Source organism: Agelaius phoeniceus, chromosome 28 (genome assembly GCF_051311805.1).
Source record: "Agelaius phoeniceus isolate bAgePho1 chromosome 28, bAgePho1.hap1, whole genome shotgun sequence".
Lineage (NCBI taxonomy): Eukaryota > Metazoa > Chordata > Aves > Passeriformes > Icteridae > Agelaius > Agelaius phoeniceus.
The window spans coordinates 2321890-2345152 of NC_135292.1; the positions used below are offsets into that span (position 1 = coordinate 2321890).

The following is a 23263-nucleotide window of genomic DNA, read 5'->3' on the forward strand; positions in this document are numbered from 1 at the left end:
ATCTACCATCACTCAGCAAGAGGTTTATTGTTATGGACACATAATATTGGCTTTTTGCAGAGATTAAAATGGATTTTCTATCTGTGGTGTTACAGTAACTTTGTTATTGTCTTGGTTTGAAAAGCCAGGTGTCTGCTAAGGAAGGCAGGAGCCTCCCCTGGAATGGAAAATGTAAACCTCTCCCTCTGAATTGTTATAATTTTGAAATTAAGGAGCTTTCAGGCAAAGATATGGGAATAGGAATAACAGTTCTTTTTTAGGAAAAATTAAAAATATAAATGCAGTAGTACAGATGAAAAAAAACCCCACTGACAGAGTCAGAACAGGGCCTGACACCCTGTGGGTCAGGGTGCTGGCAGCAGTCCCATTCAGCGGTGGCTGCAGCCCTCCTGCAGTGCCAGGTGTGGCTCTGTTGGAGCAGGGATCCTGGAGAAGGGTGGAGGTTCCCTCTGAAGGTCCAGGGCTGCTGTAGATGGGCCTGGGAATCTTCCTTCCTCTGGGAATCCAGTAGGAAAAGGCTGATCCTCTGGGAATCCAGTGGAGAAGAAAGACAGCTGCTCCTCTGGGAATCCAGGAGGAAAAGGCTGATCCTCTGGGAATCCCATGGAGAAGAAAGACAGCTGCTCCTCTGGGAATCCAGGAGGAAAAGGCTGCCTACAGTGCTCCAAATCTCAGATTCTATCCAGGTAGGAATGCTTGGCTCCTCCCCCTGGGCGGAGCATCTCCCAATGCGATGATGTCATTTAATCAGCCATGCAGTGACACTCAGTGGCCCAATACCAGAAGATAATTAATAATTAATGGCCTATTAATGGAACACACCTCCCCAGAGGGAGGATTGGTTGTGGAAGAGAGAAACTGCCCCATGAACAGAAGATAACTGCCCCACCACTGACAGATGGCAAACAGAACACACACTTATCTTGCAGTCCAGGACCTGTCCCCACTGGCTGCCCCCATTCTCCAGAGTTCATGGTGTCCAGGGAGGCTGCAGCTGCCGGTGCCGGGAACAAACAAGACGGGTCTGGGTTTCAGAAAGCTCCAGAATCCATTTCTGACCCCTGAAAGACAGGGCAGAGGCAGGGCCGTGGGGTTTTTATAGGGTATCCCAGGGCTGGAGTGTGGGTTTGGGTCAGGGGAGGAGTTCTTAGCAACACAAGAAGGGTGAGATCAAATTCCTGCCTCTTAGCAACAGGGGCACCCCACACAGAATGTGTCCCCAAATCCTGAATTCCCCCTCAAACACCTCTGAAATGGTGGGACTTTAGACATCTTTGATCACTTTCATTCTCTAATAACACTGATGCTGTTAGTTCCAGAGTGCCCAGGATCCGCCTGGCAAGTCAGCTCTGGCAGGAAGAAGGCGGCTGCCAGGGGGCTGCTTGTGGCCTCTGACAGCCCCATTGCTCAGGGCTTGCCAGCGCCCCAGCCCCTCAGGCCCTGCCCCAGCGCGGCCAAGCTGCCCGGCAGCAGCGCCGCAGCCCCACAGCAGCTCCAGAGCTTGCAGCTCCCCCCCTGCAGCCGCCGCTGCCAGCCCGCTGCCCTCACTCACCAGTGCAGATCAGCTGCAGCTCTCGCTGCTGCCCCCTTAGGCGCCGCCCGGCCATGCCTGTGAACACAGAGCCTGTCACGGCGGCAGCGGCACAGCTCCCTGCCAGCGGCGCTGCCGGCGCTGTGGCCACACGGGCTGCTGGCCCGGCAGGGCTCAGCCCGGCCCTTGGCGCACGCTGCCGCCCCAGGGCACGGCTGCCAGAGGGCCCCAGCAGCAATGCCCAGCCCAGGCGGGGCTCCACGGCGCCGGGCCCGGCTGGCGCTGCCGGGGCAGCAGGCGGGGCCGGGGCCGAGCTGCGGCGGGCCGGGCCGGGGAGGGAGCGCGGGCTCGTGGCTCACCCATGAAGCTGATGGCCGCCTCTCGCAGGGGCTCCTGTGGGCTCTGCAGGTAGCGCAGGGCCCGGCGCAGGTGCTCGGCCGCTCGGCTCCTGTCCTCTGCCAGCTGCAGAGAGCGGCAGGAGGGAAGGCTTGGCGCGGGCTCAGCCCCTGGGCCGGGCGCTGCCTGCGCCCAGCCCCAGCCTCCCCTGCCCGCACAGCCCTGAGGCGCGGCCAGCAGCCGCCGGCCAAGGGCTCCCGAGGGGAGGGGGCAGCGGGCCGGCTGCTGCCCGGGGAGCCGCGGTGCCGCCCCGCAGCCCCGCCGGGCCGGGGCTCCACGGGCACCCAGCTCGGGCCCTCGGGAGCCTGGAGAGGAGCCCGCGCGGCCTCTGGCTGCCGCAGCGGGCAGGGGCTCAGCTGCCCGGCCCGCACACTGAGCGCCGCCCTCAGGGGCCTTCTCCAGCCTGAGGCTGGGCCTTGCAGGCCCTCCTTACCAGGCACTCGCTGAACTTGCACAGTTTCTGCTCCTTCACCAGCTTCTTGAGATCCCTCCTCTTCATCAACTTGACCGCACAAAGCAGCGCTTCCCGAGAAGCCTGGAGAGCAGCAGGGACGCGGAGATGGCCCCACAGCCCAGGGCACGGCACCCGCGTCCCCGTGCCATGGCCTGCAGGAGGCTGCGATCCAGCAGGCGCAGGGCAGGAGGCAGCCGAGCCCCCTGCCAGGGGAACAGCAGCAGCCCACGAGTCCTCACCTCTGCCACACGCTGATTCTCATCATGGCAGTGGAAGAAGAGTGCAAGCAAGCTCTGTTGTACAGGGATTTCCAAAGGGTTTTCTCTCTCTTCCAAATACTCCATCATGTCTCGGAAGAGTTTGATGGAGAGCAGCTGGACCTGGCTATTATCCTGTAGGAAAAAAAAAAAAGAAAAACTACCTCAGAATTGGCTCCTGCAGGCCCCCCTGGGCATAGGGCTGGAAATGCTCAGGGCACACAGTTTCCAGGCAGCAGCCGGTGGCTGTGGCTGGGGGCACAGAGCCTTACGTGGTCAAAGAGTGGCAGGAGCGCCTCAGCCAGCTGCAGGGCAATGGGGGTTGACATCAGAATGTGTGATTTGTGCAGGAATAGAAAGCTGAGTGTGATGAGGGTCATGCCAGCTATCTCTGCATCATTGTCGCACAGTAGGTCCATGAGGCTTTGGGTCAGGCTCCACATTCTTTCGGCCTGTGCGGAACACAAGTCTGTGAAAGGCCATCCTGCTGCCGCAGGGCCCAGAGGCCAAAGGCCTGTCCCGAAGCACGTGGGCAGCTGAAGCGGGAGGCAGGAGAGCTGGGAGCAGCTGCCCCAGCGCCCCAAGCCCAGGCCAGGCCAAGTGACTGCGTTCCCAGCGCAGCTTCAGCCACCGCCCCCTTCTCACCATTGAGGGATCATCAATGAGCTCCAGCAGGGCCCTGAGCGCCAGGCGACGCCTCTCCCTGCACTCGCTCTGCAGGTACCTTGAAGAGACCTTCACAACACTGGCACCACATTCACTGGCATCCAGGCACTGGAGGAGCTGAAAGGCACAGGCCAGTGATGGGGGAGCCGGCCGGCAGGAGCCCGGAGCCGCACAGGGCTGGGCCCAGGCAGCAGCAGCAGCAGCAGCAGCAGCAGCAGCAGCAGCAGCAGCAGCAGCACAGGGCGCGGGCAGCGTCCCAGGCGGCTGCGGCTCCCAGAGGGCAGAGAGCTGGGAGGCAGCTCAGCCAGGCAGCGCTGCACACCCGGCTCACCTCCACAAGGAACGCCAGGGCGGGCAGATCCCAGTGTGGCTCCTGTGTGCTGAGCAGCCAGAGGAGGTGGAGTGCAATACTGGAAGCCAACCCAAGACAAGCATGGCGCATCTCCCTAGGAGGGCGAAAAAGGGACCAGGAACCTGAGCAAATCTCTCCAAGGACAGGCTGGCAGAGCCTGCTGGTCTTTCACCACCGTCCTGCAAGGGGACCTGGGCCCTTTAGGAGGTGTCTCCTCCTGTGCTCTCTCCCCTCCCAGCCTTTTCCAGTCTGCTTGGCCGTCCCTCGGTGACAAGGCCCTGTGACCCAGGGCCACGGGGACTGTGTGGGACAGCCCGGGCACAGGGCACAAATGCCGGGAGCAATGGGGAGAAGGGGAGTCTCACCTGGCCAGCAGACCCACGGCATAGTGGCGGGTGTCAGCACAGAGCAGCGTGTCCCAGCCACGCTTGCGTTCCACTGACACCACCACCTCCTTGTCCTGCTTTCGGCAGAGCAGGGACTTCAGGGTCTGCACTGCAAACCTGTGTGCACAGCAAAGGCCAGGTCACCCTGGCAGCACTGGCTCCTTGGCAGGCCACATGGCAGGGACAGGAGGACTGGCATGGAGCACCTGTTGGGGCTGGTGGCAAGGCCGTGCTCTTGCAGGCATTCCTTCCAGAAGGCATCGACCTCCTCTGGCATCTCTTCTGTGCTGAAGAACACTTGGAAGAGCAGATGCACAAATAGCTGGGGGAAATACGACGTCACTACACGTGGCACATGGGGCTCCTGGAGCATCTTCCACATCACCACGGTGGCCTGCAAGGGACAAAGGCCCCCGAGACAGCGCTCAGTGCCCAGGTGTCCCTGGGGCAGGGCCCGAGCAGGGCAGGGAGAGGCGCGCAGAGACCTTGGCAGGGGGAGCACGGGGCCTGGTGGGCCTGAGGCTGCCCCTGGGCCAGGTTTGAGGCCAGTGCCTGAGGCAGGGAGATGCACTGGGGGAAGGAGGATGGAGAGCTGCTGGAGAGGCGGCCTTGGGGCCAGCAAAGGCCACTTGCAGAAACTCACAGCCAGGCCAAAGACACCCGTTTTGTCCCCATCGGAGGTGCACGTGCTGTGCTTGGGCCAGCTGCCCAGCACATCCAGGAGGATCAGCAGCACTGGCTCTGCAGTCCTGGACGAGCACATGATGGTCTTCCACATGGAGATGGCAGCTCTGAGGGGTTAGAGCTCTGTCTCAGGGGGGTCTCAGACACAGCACCGTGGCCTGGGCATCCCTAGGGGCCCGGGCTGACCGCCGGCTCTTCCTCTGCCCACTGGGCCTGGCCAGCAGCAGCCAGGCAGCCCAGCCCTGTGGGGACAGGCCCCTGAGGGACGGCAAGGGAGCATGGCAGCAGGCTCGGGGGCTGACGTGCCAGGGCTGGGAAAGGCAGCAGCCAGAGGGCCCTGGAACTCTCTGTTGCTCAGACACCTGGGCCAGGCGGTACAGGGTGATGGGCTGGGGAGGCCTGAGCCCTCTGGGCAGGTGGGCCCCATACCTGTCACAGGACGGGGCCGCACGCAGGAGCGTCACCACTGCCTCACCCGGGTGTGCTCTGGTGAGATTCAGCAGGGCCTTGTCCAGCCTGTGCTGGGCAGAATCATTGGCCAGGAGCCATCGGTGAATGGACCTCACCATGGCGGGCACCTGGAGAAGGCACGGGGAGACTTGGAAAGCTGCCAGAGGGAGCCATGTCCCCAGGGTCCCCAGAGAAGTGCTTCCCTTGCCAGCGCACTGCCATGGCCTCAAAGGCTCCCAGGGACCAGCAGGCGTGGCTGGGGAAGCCACGGGACTCATGGGGGAATTGAAGCCTGGCCCCAGGCTGCTCACTTGTTCTGGCCTGGCAACAGCCTTCTCCAGGAGCAAATCCATCAGGGCGGCACTGGTCTCATGACTGAGGAGCTCTGAGTGAGCTCTGAGCCCAGTGCCCATGGTGCTGGTCTCTTCCTGCCCAATGCTCCGGATAAAGTCGCAGATGAGCTGTAGGAGAAGGGCAAGAGGCCGGGGATGTTGCATGGAGTGCTGCACACACGGTGCTGGGCTGAGCAGGGACAGCAGGCCCAGCCCAGGTGGGGGTGGCTGCAGGTACCTGCGCTGTTCTGCGGAAGCGGCCACGGCTGGATTCCTGCTCTTGTGTGCGCTCCAGGGCTGCATCTGGCAAAGAGCGAGCGCAGCCAGAGCTGAGGGGCTGCGGGAGAGGCCGGAGAACAGAGCCCAGCCCTGCGCTGCCCAGGCAGGGAGAGCCCCAGGATGCCCCAGGGGTTGGAGCACGGCCACTGCGGGGTGTCTGCCCGGCCCCTCTTCCCTCCTGTCCATGGGCATTTCCCCAGGGGATGGCATGGCATGGCATGGCGCCAATTGGCTGCAGGCTCCAGCCCTGCAGCCCAGCTCTGCCACTCACCCTCCTGCGCTGGATGGAACGGCACCACCTCTTCTGTCTCCTGTGCTGGGGCAGCTCCAGGGCCTTCTTCTTCCTCCTCCTCCTCCTCCACCCAGGCCAGCTTGGGCACTCTCGGGGGTCTCTGCTCCATGGCTGTGCCTGGAGCTCCTTGCAGGAGAGATGCCTTGGGAAAGCTCCGGGGCACCAAGTCCCACGCTCTGCCCTTGAGGGCAGCTGCAGAATAGAAGCCTCAGGAAGGCCACGGGTCAGCGAGTCCTGTGCTCTGGCCTCGAGCTCAGCTGCAGGAACAGCGCCGCGGAGAAGCTCCGGGTCAGACGGGAGCGAGTGCGCTGTGCGGGGGCTCCTCACGGCACCGCTCTGTCCCGTTGTGCCCCGTTGCGTGTTGCCAGCAGCCGGGCAAGCTTCTATTTCCCACGTGTCACAAAGGGGCCTTGGACACCAGCTTCCGTTCCATGGCACGGTGACCGTGCTGCAGCGTGCCACCCAGGGCCCTTGCACACACTGCCTTCTGCCCCGGGGCCGCCCCCGGCCCAGCCAAAGTGGCCCAGCTTGGAAGGAATCCCTGGCCCCAGGTGTCTGAGACAGCCTGCACAGGATCTTTAGGAAGGGCTCAGAGCATCAGCAAACGCTGCCCGGCTCTGCGGGCTCAGTCCTATCCCCATATCTTTCCCTGAGAGCATTTGAATTTCTAAATGAGAATCATTTGAAGGGAGGGGATTGACATTTTCCATTTCACAGAAGGCTTCTGCCTTCCTTAGCAGACACCTCTCTTTTCAAACCAAGACAATTGTTTATCATCTTGCAGATCCGCACTTGCTGGGCAGCCCCGTTTTACACCCAGGGCCTGGAGAACCATTCCCAGCAACTGGGAAAATCCTAGCTGCTCCATCCTCCCAGAGATGAGGTCTCCAAATTTGCCCCAAAAGTGGGTCCAGCTTTTAGAGGCCAAAAAGAGCAAGTCCCAGTGACTTGATGATAGTTTTAGCCCAGAAAGCCCTGCAGCTGATGGCACACTTGACAATCAGCAGGGGACACAGCTAGGCCAAAGCCCAGAGCTCTGCCGGGAGCCTTTCTCCTCAAATACCCTTCAAACAAACCTCCATGCAAGTCAGTTGGGAAAGTTTCTTCAAATGATCCATTTCTGGCACCACAGAACTGCACAGGGTTCTGTGAAAGATTCTAAAGCAGCTGCTCTGGAGTCCAAGAGCCAGCACTAAGAGTCCTTGACACCTATTTGTAGCTAAATCGCACTTTGGCCGATTTGAAGGAGTTTGGAAGGTGCTAGAGAGCGGACCTCTGAGTTTTTCAGATGATGCCATTGCTTTTTGTTCTCTTCTCCATAGACAGGAAGGGTGAGTTTGGCTCACATCTGCACCGCATGGCTCACAGGGCCGCAAGACTTGTAGTTACAAGAGCTTTGAAGGATTTCTTGGTCAAGAAGACACGGCCAACAAGGATATTTATGTTTTGGAGCCAATCCTTCAGTATTTCGTCTTACGGACTCATGCTCTCGGGGTCTCTGGCTGGTCAGAGTGAGCCCGAGATAAGTTCCAAAGTCTCTTTTCCCAGCCCGGCGCTCGAAGAAGGAGTCAGAGCTCTTCATTTCTGGCTCTCAAGGTTGTTTCTTGTATCTTATCTATAAAATTCTTTCTCCTGTCCTGCCAAGATCCTCTCAGCAACACAGTCTAAGGCACTCTGCCTGCCGCAGGGCAGCGTTATCTTTTTATCCTAAAAACTACCTGTACGATATTTACAATGACTTTCCAATACCTATCACATATGTTAGACAGTGAGCTTCTACTCTAAACCAATCTAAAAGTGCCAACATCACAGCAGAAGATGGAGGCCAAGAAGAAGGAGAAAGGCTGGACAAGCCCAGATTCCTCCATCTTGCCCCTTGAAGCCCCATTCTAGAAACCCCCAAAAATCTATTTTCCACCCTGGGATAAATTCACTATCATTCTACTGAAACTGTCATGGCTCGCAATTCTTCATATAAGGTTGTTTTTTCCAAGGGCTAAATCAAAGGCTCAGGGGTCTTGGGCTCTGTGCCAGGGTCTCTGAGCGCCCTGGGCAGGGGCTCGAGTCCTCCAGGGCAGCCAGAGGAATTTCCTGGGTTCTGACAAGTAGCCCTGTTGTAGTCCCTGCGTACAAGAGTTTCCTTGATCCCTTTGATGCCAGAGAGCACCAAGAACTTGAACCTTACTGGAGTCCAGCACTGCCTGCCTGTCATGGAGAAGAGGGAAAAGTTGAAGAACCTGGGCGGTGGTTGAGCCCAATTGGCATTTTTCCATTTCTGATTTCCTCCCAGCTTTTGCAGCAGGGCAACAACCCCATCACTGCAAAGCACTTCCTTTTGCAAGGCACACACTGACCTTGGTGGAAGCTCAGGGCTCTTGAAGGGGCTGCTGCAGTTGGCAACAGGAGCTGTTGTTGAATTTTTCATGTTGCTTAACCCCCCCTGCCAAATGCCATCAAGCGGTTGAGGAAGGAGAAAAAAGATTACCCTGGAGGAAGGGAGGCCAAGAGCTTGGAAAAGGAGGAAAGAAATGCTCCAATGATGACCATGGCAAAAAACCCAATTTATTTTTGACAGCAAATGAACACCGGCCGCCCTCCAGCCCTCCCAGCCTGGCAGGCCGAGCGGTGCCGTTCCCATGGCATGAGGTGCTGGCAGCCTGCGGAGAGAAACCAGAGAGCCACGGTCAGTGGCAGCAGGCTCCTGTCCCCCTGTCCCGCCAGGGCCTGTGCCCGGGCCAGGCTGCTGGCTGTGCTCAGAGTCCAAACCTCCCGACCCATTCTCTGTTTTTAGAGAAGGGCAGTGGGGCAGGCCACGTTCCACCTCCTCTGCTTAATCCCGGCACAGCAACCTCCCCAGCAGCTGCAAGAGCGGGATGCCCGTGTGCCCGCTGCCGCCTGCCCAGAGCCCTTCTGCCAGCCGAGCTGTGGAGCCGGGTGCCCACCTCTGGAGAGCTGCTGCCAGGAGAGGAGCCGATCCCAAACCAGGTCCTTGTCCTTCTGGAAGGGGCTGTCCCTGCAGACCGTGGCCCCTGGGGCAGCGCTGGCACTGGACGCGCTCCACGGACGCTGCAGGCGCTTCCCCGTCCGGTCCGGGCACCAGGTGTAATCCTCCTGGGAAAAACAAAGAACAATTGCACGAAAGTCAATTCAAAACAAGACCTGGAAACAAGAAAAAGCACAAAGCCTGTCACCGTTTCATGGGCCTGAGGAGGGTCTGACCACTCCATGTGAGAATTAAACCTGTCCACGGGTGGGGAAAATCCCCACCTTTCCCGCCCATAAACGCACCCCTTCCTCAAGGGCCTGCAGAGCAGACCAGCTGGGGCACGGCTTCGGAACCCGTCCCCCTCTGCCACCCCCATCCACATGGATGGATGCTTTTGTCAGGCTGGCTGCCCCCGCCTCAGCCTGTGCCAGGCTGGCTGGCAGAAGCTGTCAGCAAGGCCAGGAGCCGGCTCCCCTTCCACAACATCCATCCCCTGTCCTGCCAAAAAGCAGCTCGGTGGCCGGAGGGAAAATTAATATTCCCCAGCGCCGCCGAGCGGGGAACCTCCGGCGCGTGGCCAGGCCGAGCCCTGCCATGCCTGGGAGCACCAGCATCCCCCCGCCCCTGCGCCAGCTGGGGACTCATCTTGATTCCATCGGGGCGCAGAGCGTGTCCTCCAGGCAGGGGCCGCAGCCAAAGCCAATCGCTCTGCCCCGCCAGCGGCCAGCTCCAGGATGGTGTTCCCAGCTCCACGTCATGCTCCAGAAGAACACGCCAGCTGTGCCTCGGCTTGCGGGGACATCACGATGCCATTGAGCTGCAGGGGGATGTTTCCCCTGTCCCAGTCCATGGCACCTTCACCGCACTGCCACCACTTCTCCAATGGGACGGGCAGCACGGAGCTGCTGCCTCCACAGCTCGCGGGGACCAGCGGAAGCAGCATCTCCTCGGCTGCGCTCTCTCCTCTGTGCCGCGGCCGCAGAGAAACGCTCCGGGGTTTTCTTCCAGCGCCACGAGACGTGTGCCGCTGCTGCTGGCTGGGCTCCTGGATCCTCCTGTGCACAGGGAGGCATCTCTGCTGTCTCCTGGGCCAGGCAGGGCTCCTGCAGCCAAGAATGCTCAAAAAGGTCCCCCAGTGCTGGCCTGTCTGTGGGCTCCATGAATAAACACCACCTGATGAGGTGCTGGCACTTTGCGGAGAGAAACCAGAAACCGCCGCTCAGCGGGACAAGGCTCCTGTCCATGCTCTCCCACATTCCACAGTGCCCAGGCCACACCAGGAGTGCTCAGAGCTGCAGCCAAAAGCTTCCTATCGATCCTCTCTTGCGGAGGACACCAGCACAGAGGCACAGGTGCCACCTCCTCCAGCTAAGCCCAGGAGATCCACCTCCTCACCAGCTGCAAGAGCAGGACGCTTATGTGCCAGCCGCCCCTCCCAACCCCGTTCTTCCCCTCGTGCCTTGAAGGCGCATCCCCACCTTGAGACACCCGGGGCGGGAAGAAGAGCTGGCCCCAGACGATGTCCTCGTTGGTATGGAAAGGAAGGTGCCCACAGAGCAGCTCATAGAGCAGGATGCCCAGGGACCAGATGGTGGCTGGCTGGCCATGGTAGCAGCCAGAGAGGATCCACTCCGGTGGGCTGTACTCCAGCGTTCCTATGGGACACGGGCGCAGCTCATCAGGCCCATGCTGCTCCCTCCCTCCCAGCCAGCTCCCGTTCCACAACAGCCAGCCCCTGCCCTGCCACAAAGCAACTTGGCTGCAGCTGGCTGAAGATGGATTCCCCCTCCTTCCTTGCCTCCTTCCTTCCCTCCCTCTTCCCCCTCTGCCAACCAAGGGAGGAACTTCTGCTGCCCAGCTGGGCCCCGGCTTGGGCTCACCTGACATCCGGGTGTAGAACGTGTCCTGGAGGATCGTGCCGCAGCCGAAGTCGATGAGCTTCGCCTCGCCCGTGGCCAGGTTGACGAGGACGTTCTCGGCCTTGATGTGGGGGTGCAGGACGCCGCGGCTGCTGCAGTGCCCCATGGCCTCCAGCACCTGGCGGAACAGCCACCGCCCCACGGGCTCCGTCAGGAACCGCCGCTCGTGCAGGAAGTACCAGAGGTGCTGACAGCGCTGCGGACGCTCCATGAGCAGCGCGAAGCCCTCGGGCACCTCGAACACGTCCAGGAGCCTCACGACGCTGGGGAAGCCAGGCCGCGACACCTTCCACAGCAGCGCCAGCTCCAGGGGCACAAGGGCGCCCTTGCACTGCGGGGGACCGCGATGCCGTCAGGAACGAAACAGAGAAACAAACAAATCACAGCCCAAAGCCATTCCTATTAGAGAAGTAACCAAAGAAAACAATGTAGCAATAACGAAGACTGTTGGCTTCTGGCTTCTTTCCTCTTTGCATGAGACCAAGCATTTCATGGGGAACAATTGCCTCTTGTGACAATTTTGCCAGAGTGGACAGGAGCAGAGCATTTACTTTTCAAGTAGAAAAGGGAAATCGTGTCAGTAATGTCATCTCTTTTCATCCTCTGTTGACACAGTTGCAGGCTGCCAATAGACATGGTCTGCAGTGTGGAACTTGGGGCCAAGTTTCTTTTTCTGCCAGAGGATGAGGAGGGGAAGTATCCCAGAATCATGGAGTCGTGGCATGGTTTGGCTTGGAAGGGATCTGGAAAATCCCATGGCTGCAACCCCCCTGCTGTGGCTGGGGACCCCTTGCACTGGACCGGCTTGTCTAGAGCTCCATGCAGCCTGGCCTTGAACACTGTCAGGGACGGGACATGCCCACCTTCTCTGGGCAACCTGTTCCAGGAGAGTCTTTTTTCTGAATCCCTTACCTAAACCTAATCTCTCTCCATTTGGATCCATGCTCCCTTGTCCTGTCCTTGCCTGCCCTCGTACAAAGTCCCTGTCCAGCTTTCTTGTGGGTTGCCCTCAGGTACTGGAAGGCCACAGCTGGATCAAGGCTGGGTCTCTTTCCCAGGCTGAAGAAGCCGAGCTGTGTCAGCCTTTCCTTGCAGGAGAGGAGCTGCAGCCCTGGCACCATCTGGGTGTCCCTGCTGGGCCCCTGCTGCAGCGTGTTCACGTCCTTGCCGTCCGTGCCGGGGAGCCCGGCAGAGGCGAAGGCAGCGCTGCAGGTGCAGGGTCAGCGGCGGGGAGGAGACCCGGCCCTGGCAGCGGCTCCGGGAGCAGCGATTGGCGCTGGGCCGCCCGCACTGCAGAGAGCCGGGGCCCTTGTGCCCAGGGTGCCTTTCCCCGCCGCCCGCCCGCCCGCCCGCTCGGGGGAAATGCCCCCTGTGCCGCCCCTCAGGGCCGCCCCTCGCCGCTGCCCCGGGCGCTCCCGGCGCCGCCTGGAGGGGCCCAGGCCTCGGCCTCACCCTGCTCAGCCCGAGGCCTGGAAAAGCAGATTCAAACACCCACCCAGAAAGTGCCCCAGGATGCCAAGGTCAATCTTTTGTCACCAGCATGGCTTTGCTATCAGAGTCTGGACGGGAGTAGAAAATCACCAGGGGAAAAGAGCATGAACAAGTTCTGCCTTGGCACTACCTCAAGCTGTGGGGTACCAGTTGTTGGTTTCACTGGCTCTGGATTGAAGGCACTTGGGACAGTAATTCATGTTCAGACTCAAGTGTTTATTATTTCTTATCAGTAAAACAGCCTCATTACTGGGAGTTCAGCAGCTTTTCATTAGAAGGCACAAAATGGCCCACAATCTCTTGTTCCAAGGTCTTTTAAGACTAAACTATCCAATTAGGAACTGACACCTAGATTATTTTCCCTTTTAACCCAATAACTGATCCCAAAGAGCCTGCAATGTGGAATTTCTGCCCAATTACAAAAAGCCACCCAAACCCATGAAGAAGAAGGAGGAAGCATGAAGAAGAAACCCAGGACGAAACACTGTGCCTTCCATTTTGCTTCCATCCACAACATACTAAAAATCCCAAAACCTCAATTTCTCAGAGTCAGAGTAGACCAAAGCCCAAAAACTGGAGGTGATAAAAATGGACTAAAACCACAACCAAGGAATCTGCATCGCCCTGAAATACCTTTCCCCTTACATCAGCCTGGTGCATATTCATAGAGCCTCATGCATACCCATAAACTACTTTACATATTCCAGGAATGATTTTACATGGCCCCTCCTTGGGTCTGCCTTTTCAGAGCATGTGTGTTTCTTGGCTGTGGTTTTGGCTCCTTCTCTTTATCACCTCCAGGTTTTGGGCCTTGGTGCACTCTGCCTTCAGACGGGGAGTGCTGATAGTTGGCAGATCTGTACAGGTGTCCTCATCCTGGGTGCATTGGATGTTATCCCATCCAAGCAGGCAGTTTAACACAAGCAGCTATTTCACTGAGCTTAATTAACAACAGAAATAAAAACTATAGAACAAAGTTACTTTAAAAAACAGTCCCAGCCCATATTTGATCCCAGTCTGTGTGGTCCTGATCCATATGGTCCCAGTCCCTGGGATCCCAGTCCATACAGTCCCAGTCCATATTTGATCCCACTTCAGGCTATCCTGGTCTGGAGGGTTCTGATCCACACGATCCCCATCCATGTGATCCCAGTCCAGGTGATCCCAGCCCATATTTGATCCAAGCCCATATTTGATCCCAGCCCATATTTGATCCCAGTCTGGGGGGTCCTGCACACACTCCCAGGGTCTGGAATTCCAGTTCCCAGCCAGGAAAAAATGTTCCTGCCCTTGAACTTCCTTCCTATCCCCGCAACAAATTGCAATAAAACTATAAACAAAGAAATAATAATTGAACTTTAAAAAATTATAATAAAAATAAAATATAAAAATCTCAAATCTTCTTTACAATACTCCAACAGTGATTCAAACCAAAGCAACAACTATTACTATAATATTACTAATGTATATAAATAAACAAATTATATATCAAGAAATACCTTTTGAAAATTATAACTCTATGACTAATGTACTTTAGATAAAAATATCTAAAGAAACTACCAAGCAATCTAACACACCTTAGTAAAACAATTCATATTACAAATATACTAAACACAAAAGCAAACACCACTACAATTTCTCAGACATTTCAACCAAACAATTAAACTTTAATAACATCCTTAAGTACTCCAAAACAATTAAAATTATTTTTAAAAGGTTTATTGGGGGTGCGTGGTTTTATTTGGATATTGGTTTTTTAATTGTTAGAGGCTAGATGATTTAAAAAATGGGAATTTTATAGGAATTGAATCAGCTGAGAAGGTGGCACTCTGCAAACAGAACTGACTGAAAATGAACAGGACAGAAATCACTAACTCTGAAAGTTTTATTTGCTATCAAATACAACCCACACACCCAGCCCCACACAATCCCAATCCCATTGCTCCAAATTGGGATCCCACTTCTCCCAGTCCCCTTCTAACCCCATCTCACCCTGGTGGCTGTGGAATGGAGAGTTTAGCATGGGATTGAGGTTTTTTGAGGAGGGAACAAGGAATTTGAGGTAGGATTGAGCCTTTTTGGGTTAAAATTCAGTTATTTTCAGTGGAATTTGAGTGGTTTTGAGGTGACAGATTCATCCCTCTTGGCTTTTGGAGTGGAAACACATGGAGAAGAGAAAAAAATTCAGGCCAAACCAAAGGACAAGCAGGCAGGTGTGTTCCCAACATGGATCACAGGGAATGTGAGTGACCAGGGCTGTGCCCAAAGTGCCTCCTCCAGTGGGGGATGGAGCTGCAGCAGCGCACGAAGCTCTTCCTGCACTCGGGGCACTCGCAGGGCTTCCGTTACCGGTGCCTCCGTTGGTGTTGGGTCAAGTGAGAGCCGCAGGAGAAGCTCTTCCCACACTGGGGACACTCGTAGGGCCTCTCCCCTGTGTGGATGCGCCGGTGCCTGACGAGGGTGGAGTTCTGCTGGAATCCCTTCCCACAGTCGGGGCAGCGGAAGGGCCTCTCCTCTGTGTGAATCCGATAGTGCCGGAGGAGATGGGAGCTGGTCTGAAACCTCTTCCTGCATTTATCACACTCGTAGGGCCTCTCCCCTGTGTGGATGCGCTGGTGCTTGATGAGGTCAGAGTTGCGCTTGAATCCCTTCCCACAGTCGGGGCATTGGAAGGGCCTCTCCTCTGTGTGACTCTGATAGTGCAGGAGAAGATCAGAGCTGGTCTGAAACCTCTTCCCACACTTGGAGCACTCATAGGGTCTCTCCCCAGTGTGGGTCCTCTGGTGCCTGATCAGGCTGGAGCTGCAGCTGAAGCTCTTCCCACACTCCCCACACTCGTAGGGCCGTTCCCCAGTGTGGGTCCTCTGGTGCCTGATCAGCTCGGAGTTCCACCTGAAGCTCTTCCCACACTCCATGCATGTGTGGGGCTTCTCCCCATCATGGAGCTGCTCATGGAGCACCAGCTCCGAGCTCTGGCTCCATCTCCGGCCGCCTTCCCGGCCCAGGCTGGCTCTTTCCCCCTCACATCCCCGCCATCTGCGTTTGCAGCCCCTCCTCGTGCGGCATCTCTGGGCCTTTTCCTCCCCGTTGGCTTCCTGCGCCGTGGAGCCACTCAAAACGGCCTCTGCCACCAGGTTCTGCCGCGGGCATTTGTCCTCCCTGCTCTCCATGCTCAGCTCCTGCTCTGGGCGAGGAAGGACAAGGACAGCATGGGATTTGCCTCCGTGCCACAGGCAAGGGCATCGAGATCCCCCCAGGCCGTCTCTGGGGACGCACTGCCCCCTCTTGGCTCTCCCCATTTCGGGATGCCGGGGCTCTTTGGGCTCCCGGGCTCCCTTCTCCCCTCATTCTCTGCTCTGCGCTGCAGCGGCTCCAAGGAGTCCCCCCTGCCCCTCTCCAGGCTCTTGAGGCTCCCGCCAATGGCGGCGCTCCCCCCTCTCTGGCCTCCCCACTTTGGCCTCCTGGGGGACACAGGGCTCTGCTCCTCCAGGCTGCCTCTGCCGGCAGCCGCCACCGCCACCCCCCGATGTCCCCCCGAGGGGCCTTTTCCGCTCAGCCTTGGACTTCTTCATTCTCCAAACATCCCCCCAAAAACACAACCCAGGGACCCCCCGGGATATCCGGGCCGGGCTCCCCCTCCCCGCTCACCTGTGCCATGGGGGGGCGATGATCCCACAGGTGGGGGCTGCGAATTCAGGCACAGATCGAGACCGCGTGGCTCCCGCAGCTCAGCCTTGATCTGCCTTTGTCCCTCCTCTTCCTCCCGCTCCTCCTCTGTCCTATCTCCACCTCCCTCTCATCCTCCCTCCTAACCCCGCCTCCTTCACAGCTCTTTCTCCTCCCACTCCTCCTCTTCCATCCCCCTCCTCCTCCTCCTCCTCTGTCTTATCCCCGCCTCCTGCTCCTCTTCCATCCCGCCCCTTCCATTCCTTCTCCTCCTCCTCCCCCTCCATCCCTGCCCTTCCCTCCCTCCTCCTCCTCCCCCAGCAGCAGCCACACCCTCGGTGCCCCGTTCCCGCAGCCCTCGCAGCCCACGGCAGCAGCGGCCATGGAGCCGGGCCAGGTCGGCATGGGCAGCGCGGGGCTCTCGGCTGCTCCCAGCCGCTGCGGGCGGGGGGAACCCGGCCCGGGCCAAAGGAGAGGCAAACTGGGCAAACTGGGGGCAGATCACAAAGCTAAGGATGCAGCAGAAAATGGAGCTGAAAGAGTTAGTTTAATATTAACTCCAAACGAGGAAAAACTGGAAATTCCAAAGTTTATGGAAGCCGAGAAAAAAGAATTAAACAAGATAGGAAATGAACAAGATAAATCAGGGAAATAGAAACTTCTACATGGAAGACAATTACTTAATAAAATGTGCTTACTAGGAAAAGATTAGAAGACGTGCATCAGAAACCCCACTGGCGTACTCAAGCTTTGTGTGATCATTTTTTAAGGAATTTTGGGTGCACTGGGATTTTTTGTGTAGCAAAGCAAGTCACTGAAAGATGCTTAATTTGCCAAAGGATAAATAAAAAGGTGATGAGAAAAACAACATTAGGAGGTCATGAGTTAGCTCGTCGACCATTTCAAAATATCCAAGCATTGGATTTGTTAGGTTCTGGATTTATTTGGAAAAAAACCCATTTAATCTAGAAGAAAGAGAATATGCCATATGTTAGACAGGAGATTTTAGGAGAATAAAAATCTTTGAAGTATCAGAAACACCCGAGGAAAAAACCAAGAAAATAAGGGGAATGAAAGGGAGGGGAACAAGAGGAAAAGTCAGAAAGAGAGTGGGATCCTCTGCAGCTCTTGCCCCCTCCGTTGGCGGCCGAGGCGCCTGTCCCGGGTCCCGGCTCGCTGCCCGCCTCAGCTCCGCCTGCCCCGGTTTCCATCCCAGGTGCGGGCTCACTGCCCAGGGCAGCTCCACCTGCCCCGGCGCTGGCGGTGAATTTGTGTGCCCTGGCCCCACTGCCCGGCCCGCGGCCGCTCTGCCGGCCATGCTGGGCAAGATGGGGTTGCTCTGTCCTGCCGCGTGGGCCGAGGTCACCGCGCCGACCGCACCGAGGGCGGGTCCCAGCTATCCCATCCCCGGCTGCCCTGCCCGTGCCAGCTGCGCTGGGCAGCGCCGCTGCTGCTGCCGGGGTCTCCCACCTGCCTTTTCTCTGCCGGGAGCTGCCGGATCAGCCGCCAGAAGCCATGTGGGGGCTGCCCACGCTCCGGCTCGGCCTCCACGGGAAGATCCCCCTCTGGCGATTCCGGCAGCAGACCCTGCCCACACTCCGACCGAGCCTCGGCGGGATATCCTCCCCTGACCCCTCCTGCTCTGAGTTACGTCCCCTTGGTAACCACAGCTCCGGCTGTTCAGGGAAAATCCCTCTCTCTACAGGAAGCACCTTATCGAAACACGAGGAGCTCAGTTAAAAGGCAGCCCTCTCCAAATTCTTTCTCAAAACACGGGAGAAAGGCTACGGAAGGTAAAAAAGTGAAAGAGTTAGATGAAGGGATTGCTCTATTGCCGTTCAGAGAGGTTCCCATGGCAGGGATGCGCTGCCCCGCCCCGCGGGAGCCACCGGCGCCCCTGCCGGCCGTGCCCGGAACTGCACCCAAGGGGAAAGCGCCGCAGCCGAAAGGCCGGGACCGGCTCCGGGCTCTGTTTGTTGTCACTGCCGGAGCTGTTGATACACACTACTATTATTATATTATACACACTAGTAAAGAACCGTTATTCCTAATCCCATATCTTTGCCTGAGAGCCCCTTGATTTCACTATCCTAAAAATTAAGAGGGAGGGGGTTTGCATTCTCCATTCCAAGAGAGGCTTTTTCTGCCTTCCCAAGCAGACGCCCGTCTTGTAAAGCAAGACAAGCACCCACAGGCACTGAGGGGGGCTGCAGGAGGGGCAGAAGAAGGCCCTGCAGCACTTGGGCACAAAGGCCCAGCAGGTGAATGCAAGAAGGGAGCAGCAAAAGGCCAAGCTGAAGGCAAAGGCCAGGGCAGAGCTCCTACAGCCCCTGAGGGATCAGCCCCAGGGCCCAAGGGGGCCCCAGCACCCAGGGCACGGCTCGGCCACAAGCACCCGGCAGAGGCATTGCCCTCCTCGGCAGGGCACAGCCCACCCAAACAGCCCCTGGCAAGGAATCAGGGCTCCGGCTGCAGGGCACAAGGACACTGCAAGCAGAGACAGCAGCACCCTCAGGACCAGCAAGTCCAGCCCGTGATGGACATGGATTGGCAGGGCTGTCACAGCTCCCATCACACCAGGGCCCCTCCACACTGGAGCCCTCGAGAACATTCAGGTGGGTCTGCATTGAAAGGAGGCATTTCCTGATGGACACAGGGGCCTCTCAATCTGCTCTGAATCTTAGACCTAAAGGGGAAAATAGTAAAGGAATATTTTAATTTTTAAGGGAATGAGTGGGAAAGATGAGCAGGTATGATTTGTTCAACCACTATTAGAAGCTGTGGGGGATAGGTTTGAAATAAATGAATTTCTTTTTCTTCCTCCTGTGATTGTAATTAACTAGGAAGGAGTTTGAGAGCTGGATTTTAATACTGTAAAAAGGGATACAGAGGCTAGTTCTGTTGTACCTCTGTGTCAAAAGTCTGACAAGGCCTATGCTGAAGTGAACCCAGAAGTGTGGGCAGCCCCAGGGAAATACAGAAAATTAGATATGGAGCCTCTACAAATTAAAGCAACCAGGACAAGCACTACCCTGTTCCAAGAGAGGGAAGGAAGGGCTCACAGCCTGGTATTGAGTCCCTGTTAAAGGCAGGGCTTTTGGAGCCAAGGATGTCTCCCTACAACACTCCTATCCTGCCAGTCAACAAACTGGAGGGATGGACACAAGGAGGAAACACAGAATTTTCAAGTGTTAAAATTAAGATTAACTGAGGCGAGTGGCCTGGGCCTTCCAGACAGGGAAAAAGAATTTGAATTATAGGTGGACGTTAAACAGGGTCTTGCCAAAGGAATTCTTGTGCTAAAATGTTTAACCCAGTGGCCAGAGAGCAGCCTCATTGTCTGCAGAATTGTGCAGCCACAGCTTCCGTGGGAGCAGAGGCCTGAAAACTGATGACAACAGGAGGATCTCCTAGAGTTCAAGTCTGGCATCAAGTTAAAGCTTTGACAACCAAAAGAGCCTCTAAATGGATGAGCAGGGCTCGGTGATTACAGTATGAAACTTGTTCAGTGGCACAGGAGGATTCAGAACTGAGGACAGGGCAAGGGTTTAACCCAGCCTCCTGTTTGAACAGCCTGGAGAGGGGCTGGCAAGGAACCCAGGACTGCACTCAAGGGACAGAGCTCCCGAGCCAGGCTGGGAGAGATTGATGGGACATTCCCCGGCCTGAGGGAGACAATGTGTTTGTGGATGGCTCTGCAAGGGCAGCAGAAGGGATAAGAGCTACAAGACAGGCTGTTATTAAGGAAGGGGAATCAGACAAAGCGCAGGTCACCGCCCCATGCTCAGCTCAACCCACGGAGCTGTGGGTGCTTGTAAGAGCCTGGCACTGAAATGCCCTGAGCAGGAAGGCTTCAAAATCTTCTGCTGACACCATGGCACCTAACAGGGGGGCAAAAGCAATTCTGACTGCTTCAGCAAGCACTGGATCACTTATTAACCTATTGCTAAAACAAATAATTCAAAGATAATGGATTGTGGAAGCAATAGATTCAGATGGGGAACTCATTTTACAGGAAAGACCCTTCAGGGGGTTATGGCAGCTTTAGGAATACAATGGGACCTCCATAACCCCTGGCAAGCCCAGAGCTCGGGTTGGGTAGAAAGAATGAATGGGGAAATAAAGAAACACCTTTGGAAGCCGGAGATGGAAACCAAGATGCCATGGGTACAGCTTTTGCCATTGGCCTTGGCAAGAAAAAGAGCCAGACCCAAGGCAGATATTCAATTATCTCCCTTGGAATTCATGTCTGGAATTCCTTACCTGGGCAATTCTCCACCTAGTGCAGGGTGGAAATAAGGGATGTAAATTTAAGGCAGGCTGTAGCCAGAATCCTGTCTCCTGTGGAATCTCTCCCCCAGGAAGCTGGGCTGGCACAGAGCCTGCCCTGGGACTTTGCTGTTGCCAACACCCAGCCAGGCCATCGGCTCCTGCCTAAGGAGTGCAAAGCAGCACCACTGGTGGCCAAGGGGCCCACGCCAAGTGTCCCTGAGGCCAGAAACAGCCGCCAGCACAGCTGAGCACGGGGGGACCCCTCAGCCTGGCCTCAGGGGCTCTGAAGCCCCGGAGATTTGCACTTCCCGCCTGCAGCAGGACCATGGGAGCCGCCCCTGAGCCTGCCCTGAAGGCAACGCAGCAGCAGCCAGGGCTCCACAGCGGGCCAAGCCCCTGGGCCTGCCCACAGATCCTCTGCTCAAACCCTCGGGAATCCTGGCCACCCTCCCCTGGCACCTCCAGCCACTGCGGCCAAGCCTCGCTGCCGCTGCTGCAGCTCCAGCGCTGGCTGGGCCTGCACTGCCACAGCTGCTGGGGAGCACCGCGGCACAATTCCACCCTGGGGCTCACTCACACCCACACTCTGGGCTGACTGCGACTGCACTGCTGCAAAATGTACCCATCCTGCTTCTTTTAAATCTTATTTCTCTGCTCAGAAAGGTTTCTCTACTCAAAGGTTTGCCTTTAGGAAAGAAATTTTAAAGGTTTTATTTAAGGGGTTCCCAGTCTGTTCGGATGTTAAACTCATCTCCACCACTCAATGGAGATGAGTTTAACATCCGAACAGACTGGGAATAGCCCAAAAGACACCCACAGAGATAACGACCAGCAACAAAACATCAACGCCCCGCAGCAAACAGCAACCAACAGCTACCCCAGACACTGCCCCCGCACAGCTGGAGACACCTGGTCTGGAAAAGGCTGAGAAGGAAATCCAGGAGTGTGGACGGAATTCACATCAGAGGGGAAGAAATCCGAGTCTAAAAGGAAACCAAACACTAAAAACTTACACGACTTGGAAGCAATGAACATTAAAGCAGTGGATTTAGATTGGTTCAGACTACGTAAAGTTTAGGAAAAATCGAGTAAAACTGACATGTCATGGAATGATTTTTTCTGCACAGCCGGGCTATGTGTGGATGAAATGATTTCTGTTGCCCATCCTGGCCAGAACCAAGCAATGCCTTGACTCTCTCACACGAAAGAGATTCTTGGAGAGTTTTTGTTTTCCCTACAGTTTCAGTGATAAGATTACAACATGAGAAACATTTTTTATAATAGTCCTACTTTATATTGTCAGGTAGGTTTGGGACAGAAGGGTGAGAATCAATTTTTGGTCTGGGTTTTTCCATGTTCGCCTTTATGTTGCATTTTGCAAAATTGAAGAACTTTAACCGTGATACTTTTAACTCTTAAATAGTTAATACTTTTTTTTAAAAAAGCAGATTCCGGGGGCCACATGTGACTTACCAGATGGCAGCCCTGGAAGAGAAGCTTTGGTTCTAGTCAGCCAGGAGAGGAGCTTTAGGAATGCAAATGAACCCTGCTGGGCAAAGCCTGGCCAATGTACCTGGGTCTCTTGCCTGGGGCAGGAATTGGGCTGGTTCCCCCTGCCCCTCACCCCGAGCTCTGCCTGCTTGCACTGATGGAATTTGCACAGCTCAAGGCAGAGCCCGGGGTGAGGATATCTGACCCTGCAAGAGAAACGGGTGAAGCTGCACAGGGAAACAGCAAATGGAGAATGTTGGGAAAACTTCACTATAAATAAATGGGGGGGAATCATCCCTCTGCCCACTCCAACGTGTGCTGTCACTGTCTATGTTATATGGGGTGGATTAGAGCACTGAGATGTTCTTGCTACCACAAGTTCCGGGAAATCAGTTGGGAATCCAAGTATTTGATGATTTAATTAGAGACAAATGGTCAATTGATGCAGCCCTGGCTGGAGAGAGCGGCCAAAAATGGGGAGAAGATGAACGGCCAGCAGAACAAATCCTACAACACCATGGACCAGCCCCTGGGAACCCAAACCAATTCATATCAGGAGCCACAGAACCCATTTCTCATTTCAATGGCACCATTAGATTACAAGCTGCCCTCGGAATAACCAACCAGACAGCTCCAGCTCCTGACCTTCCTGCTGAGCAATCCACTGAAATGAGGAACACAACATTTCACCATGGGATGGGATCAGATCATCTGTTAGCAGAGAAAAGAGGAGTTTGTGGAAAATCAAATGACTCAAACTGGTCTTGGCAAATAGAGACAAAGCAAAAGTGGTGAAACAGATAACAAAGGAAACAAAAAAGCAGCTCATGTACCAGTCCAAATGTGGAAAGGATGGGAATGGGACATGGTTTTGTGGTTCCCTGGCAGACCATGGGTTAAACGAATGCTGCTTCTGCTCTGATGTGCTACAGCACCAGAACCCCCTGAACCCCCATTCCACTGCACCGGGACCCCCGTGCACCCCCATATCTGAGACTGGAACCCTCCCAAACCCTCCGTTCTCAGGCACAGGGACCCCCTCCTGCACCCCCTTATCCAGCACGGGGACCCTCCTGCACCCCCTCATGCAGCACCAATGCCCCCCCGCACCCCCTTTCCCGGCCCTCCCCCTCTCAGACACCCCAGCCCCCGCTTTTCCTTGACCCCAGCACCCCCTGGACCCCCACTCCTGCCTTCCACAGCCCCCACCCACCACCTTCCTCAACACCGGGGCCCGTGCACCCCCTTTCCTGGGCACAGGGACCCTCTGGACACCCCATTGTTATAAAATTGACTCAAAACGAGTAATTTCCAATCAAAGAATTTATTAATTATTGAAGCAGTTATACTACGTAAGCA

The 23263-nt window shown here is 56.3% G+C and overlaps 3 protein-coding genes across 3 annotated transcripts in view; 1 reads left to right on the top strand and 2 right to left on the bottom strand.

Moving 5' to 3' along the window:
* The window catches only part of LOC143696056 (uncharacterized), a 317065-nt gene that overhangs the window by 245110 nt on the left and 48692 nt on the right, over positions 1-23263 (bottom strand). Inside the window, exon 3 of the mRNA XM_077191262.1 lies at positions 15206-15467. Coding sequence (XP_077047377.1) covers positions 15206-15467 — 262 coding nt within the window. The remainder of the gene's footprint in view (positions 1-15205; positions 15468-23263) is intronic.
* Positions 1-23263, top strand: part of LOC143696053 (uncharacterized) — a 1205294-nt gene that overhangs the window by 167289 nt on the left and 1014742 nt on the right. The window lies entirely within an intron of this gene.
* LOC143696017 (serine/threonine-protein kinase pim-3-like) lies at positions 9222-12526 on the bottom strand. The gene is made up of 3 exons (XM_077191235.1): positions 12521-12526; positions 10946-11315; positions 9222-9238 (listed from the first exon to the last, which is right to left on the bottom strand). Exons 1-3 carry the CDS (start codon positions 12524-12526, stop codon positions 9222-9224), a joined length of 393 nt encoding a protein of 130 aa, XP_077047350.1.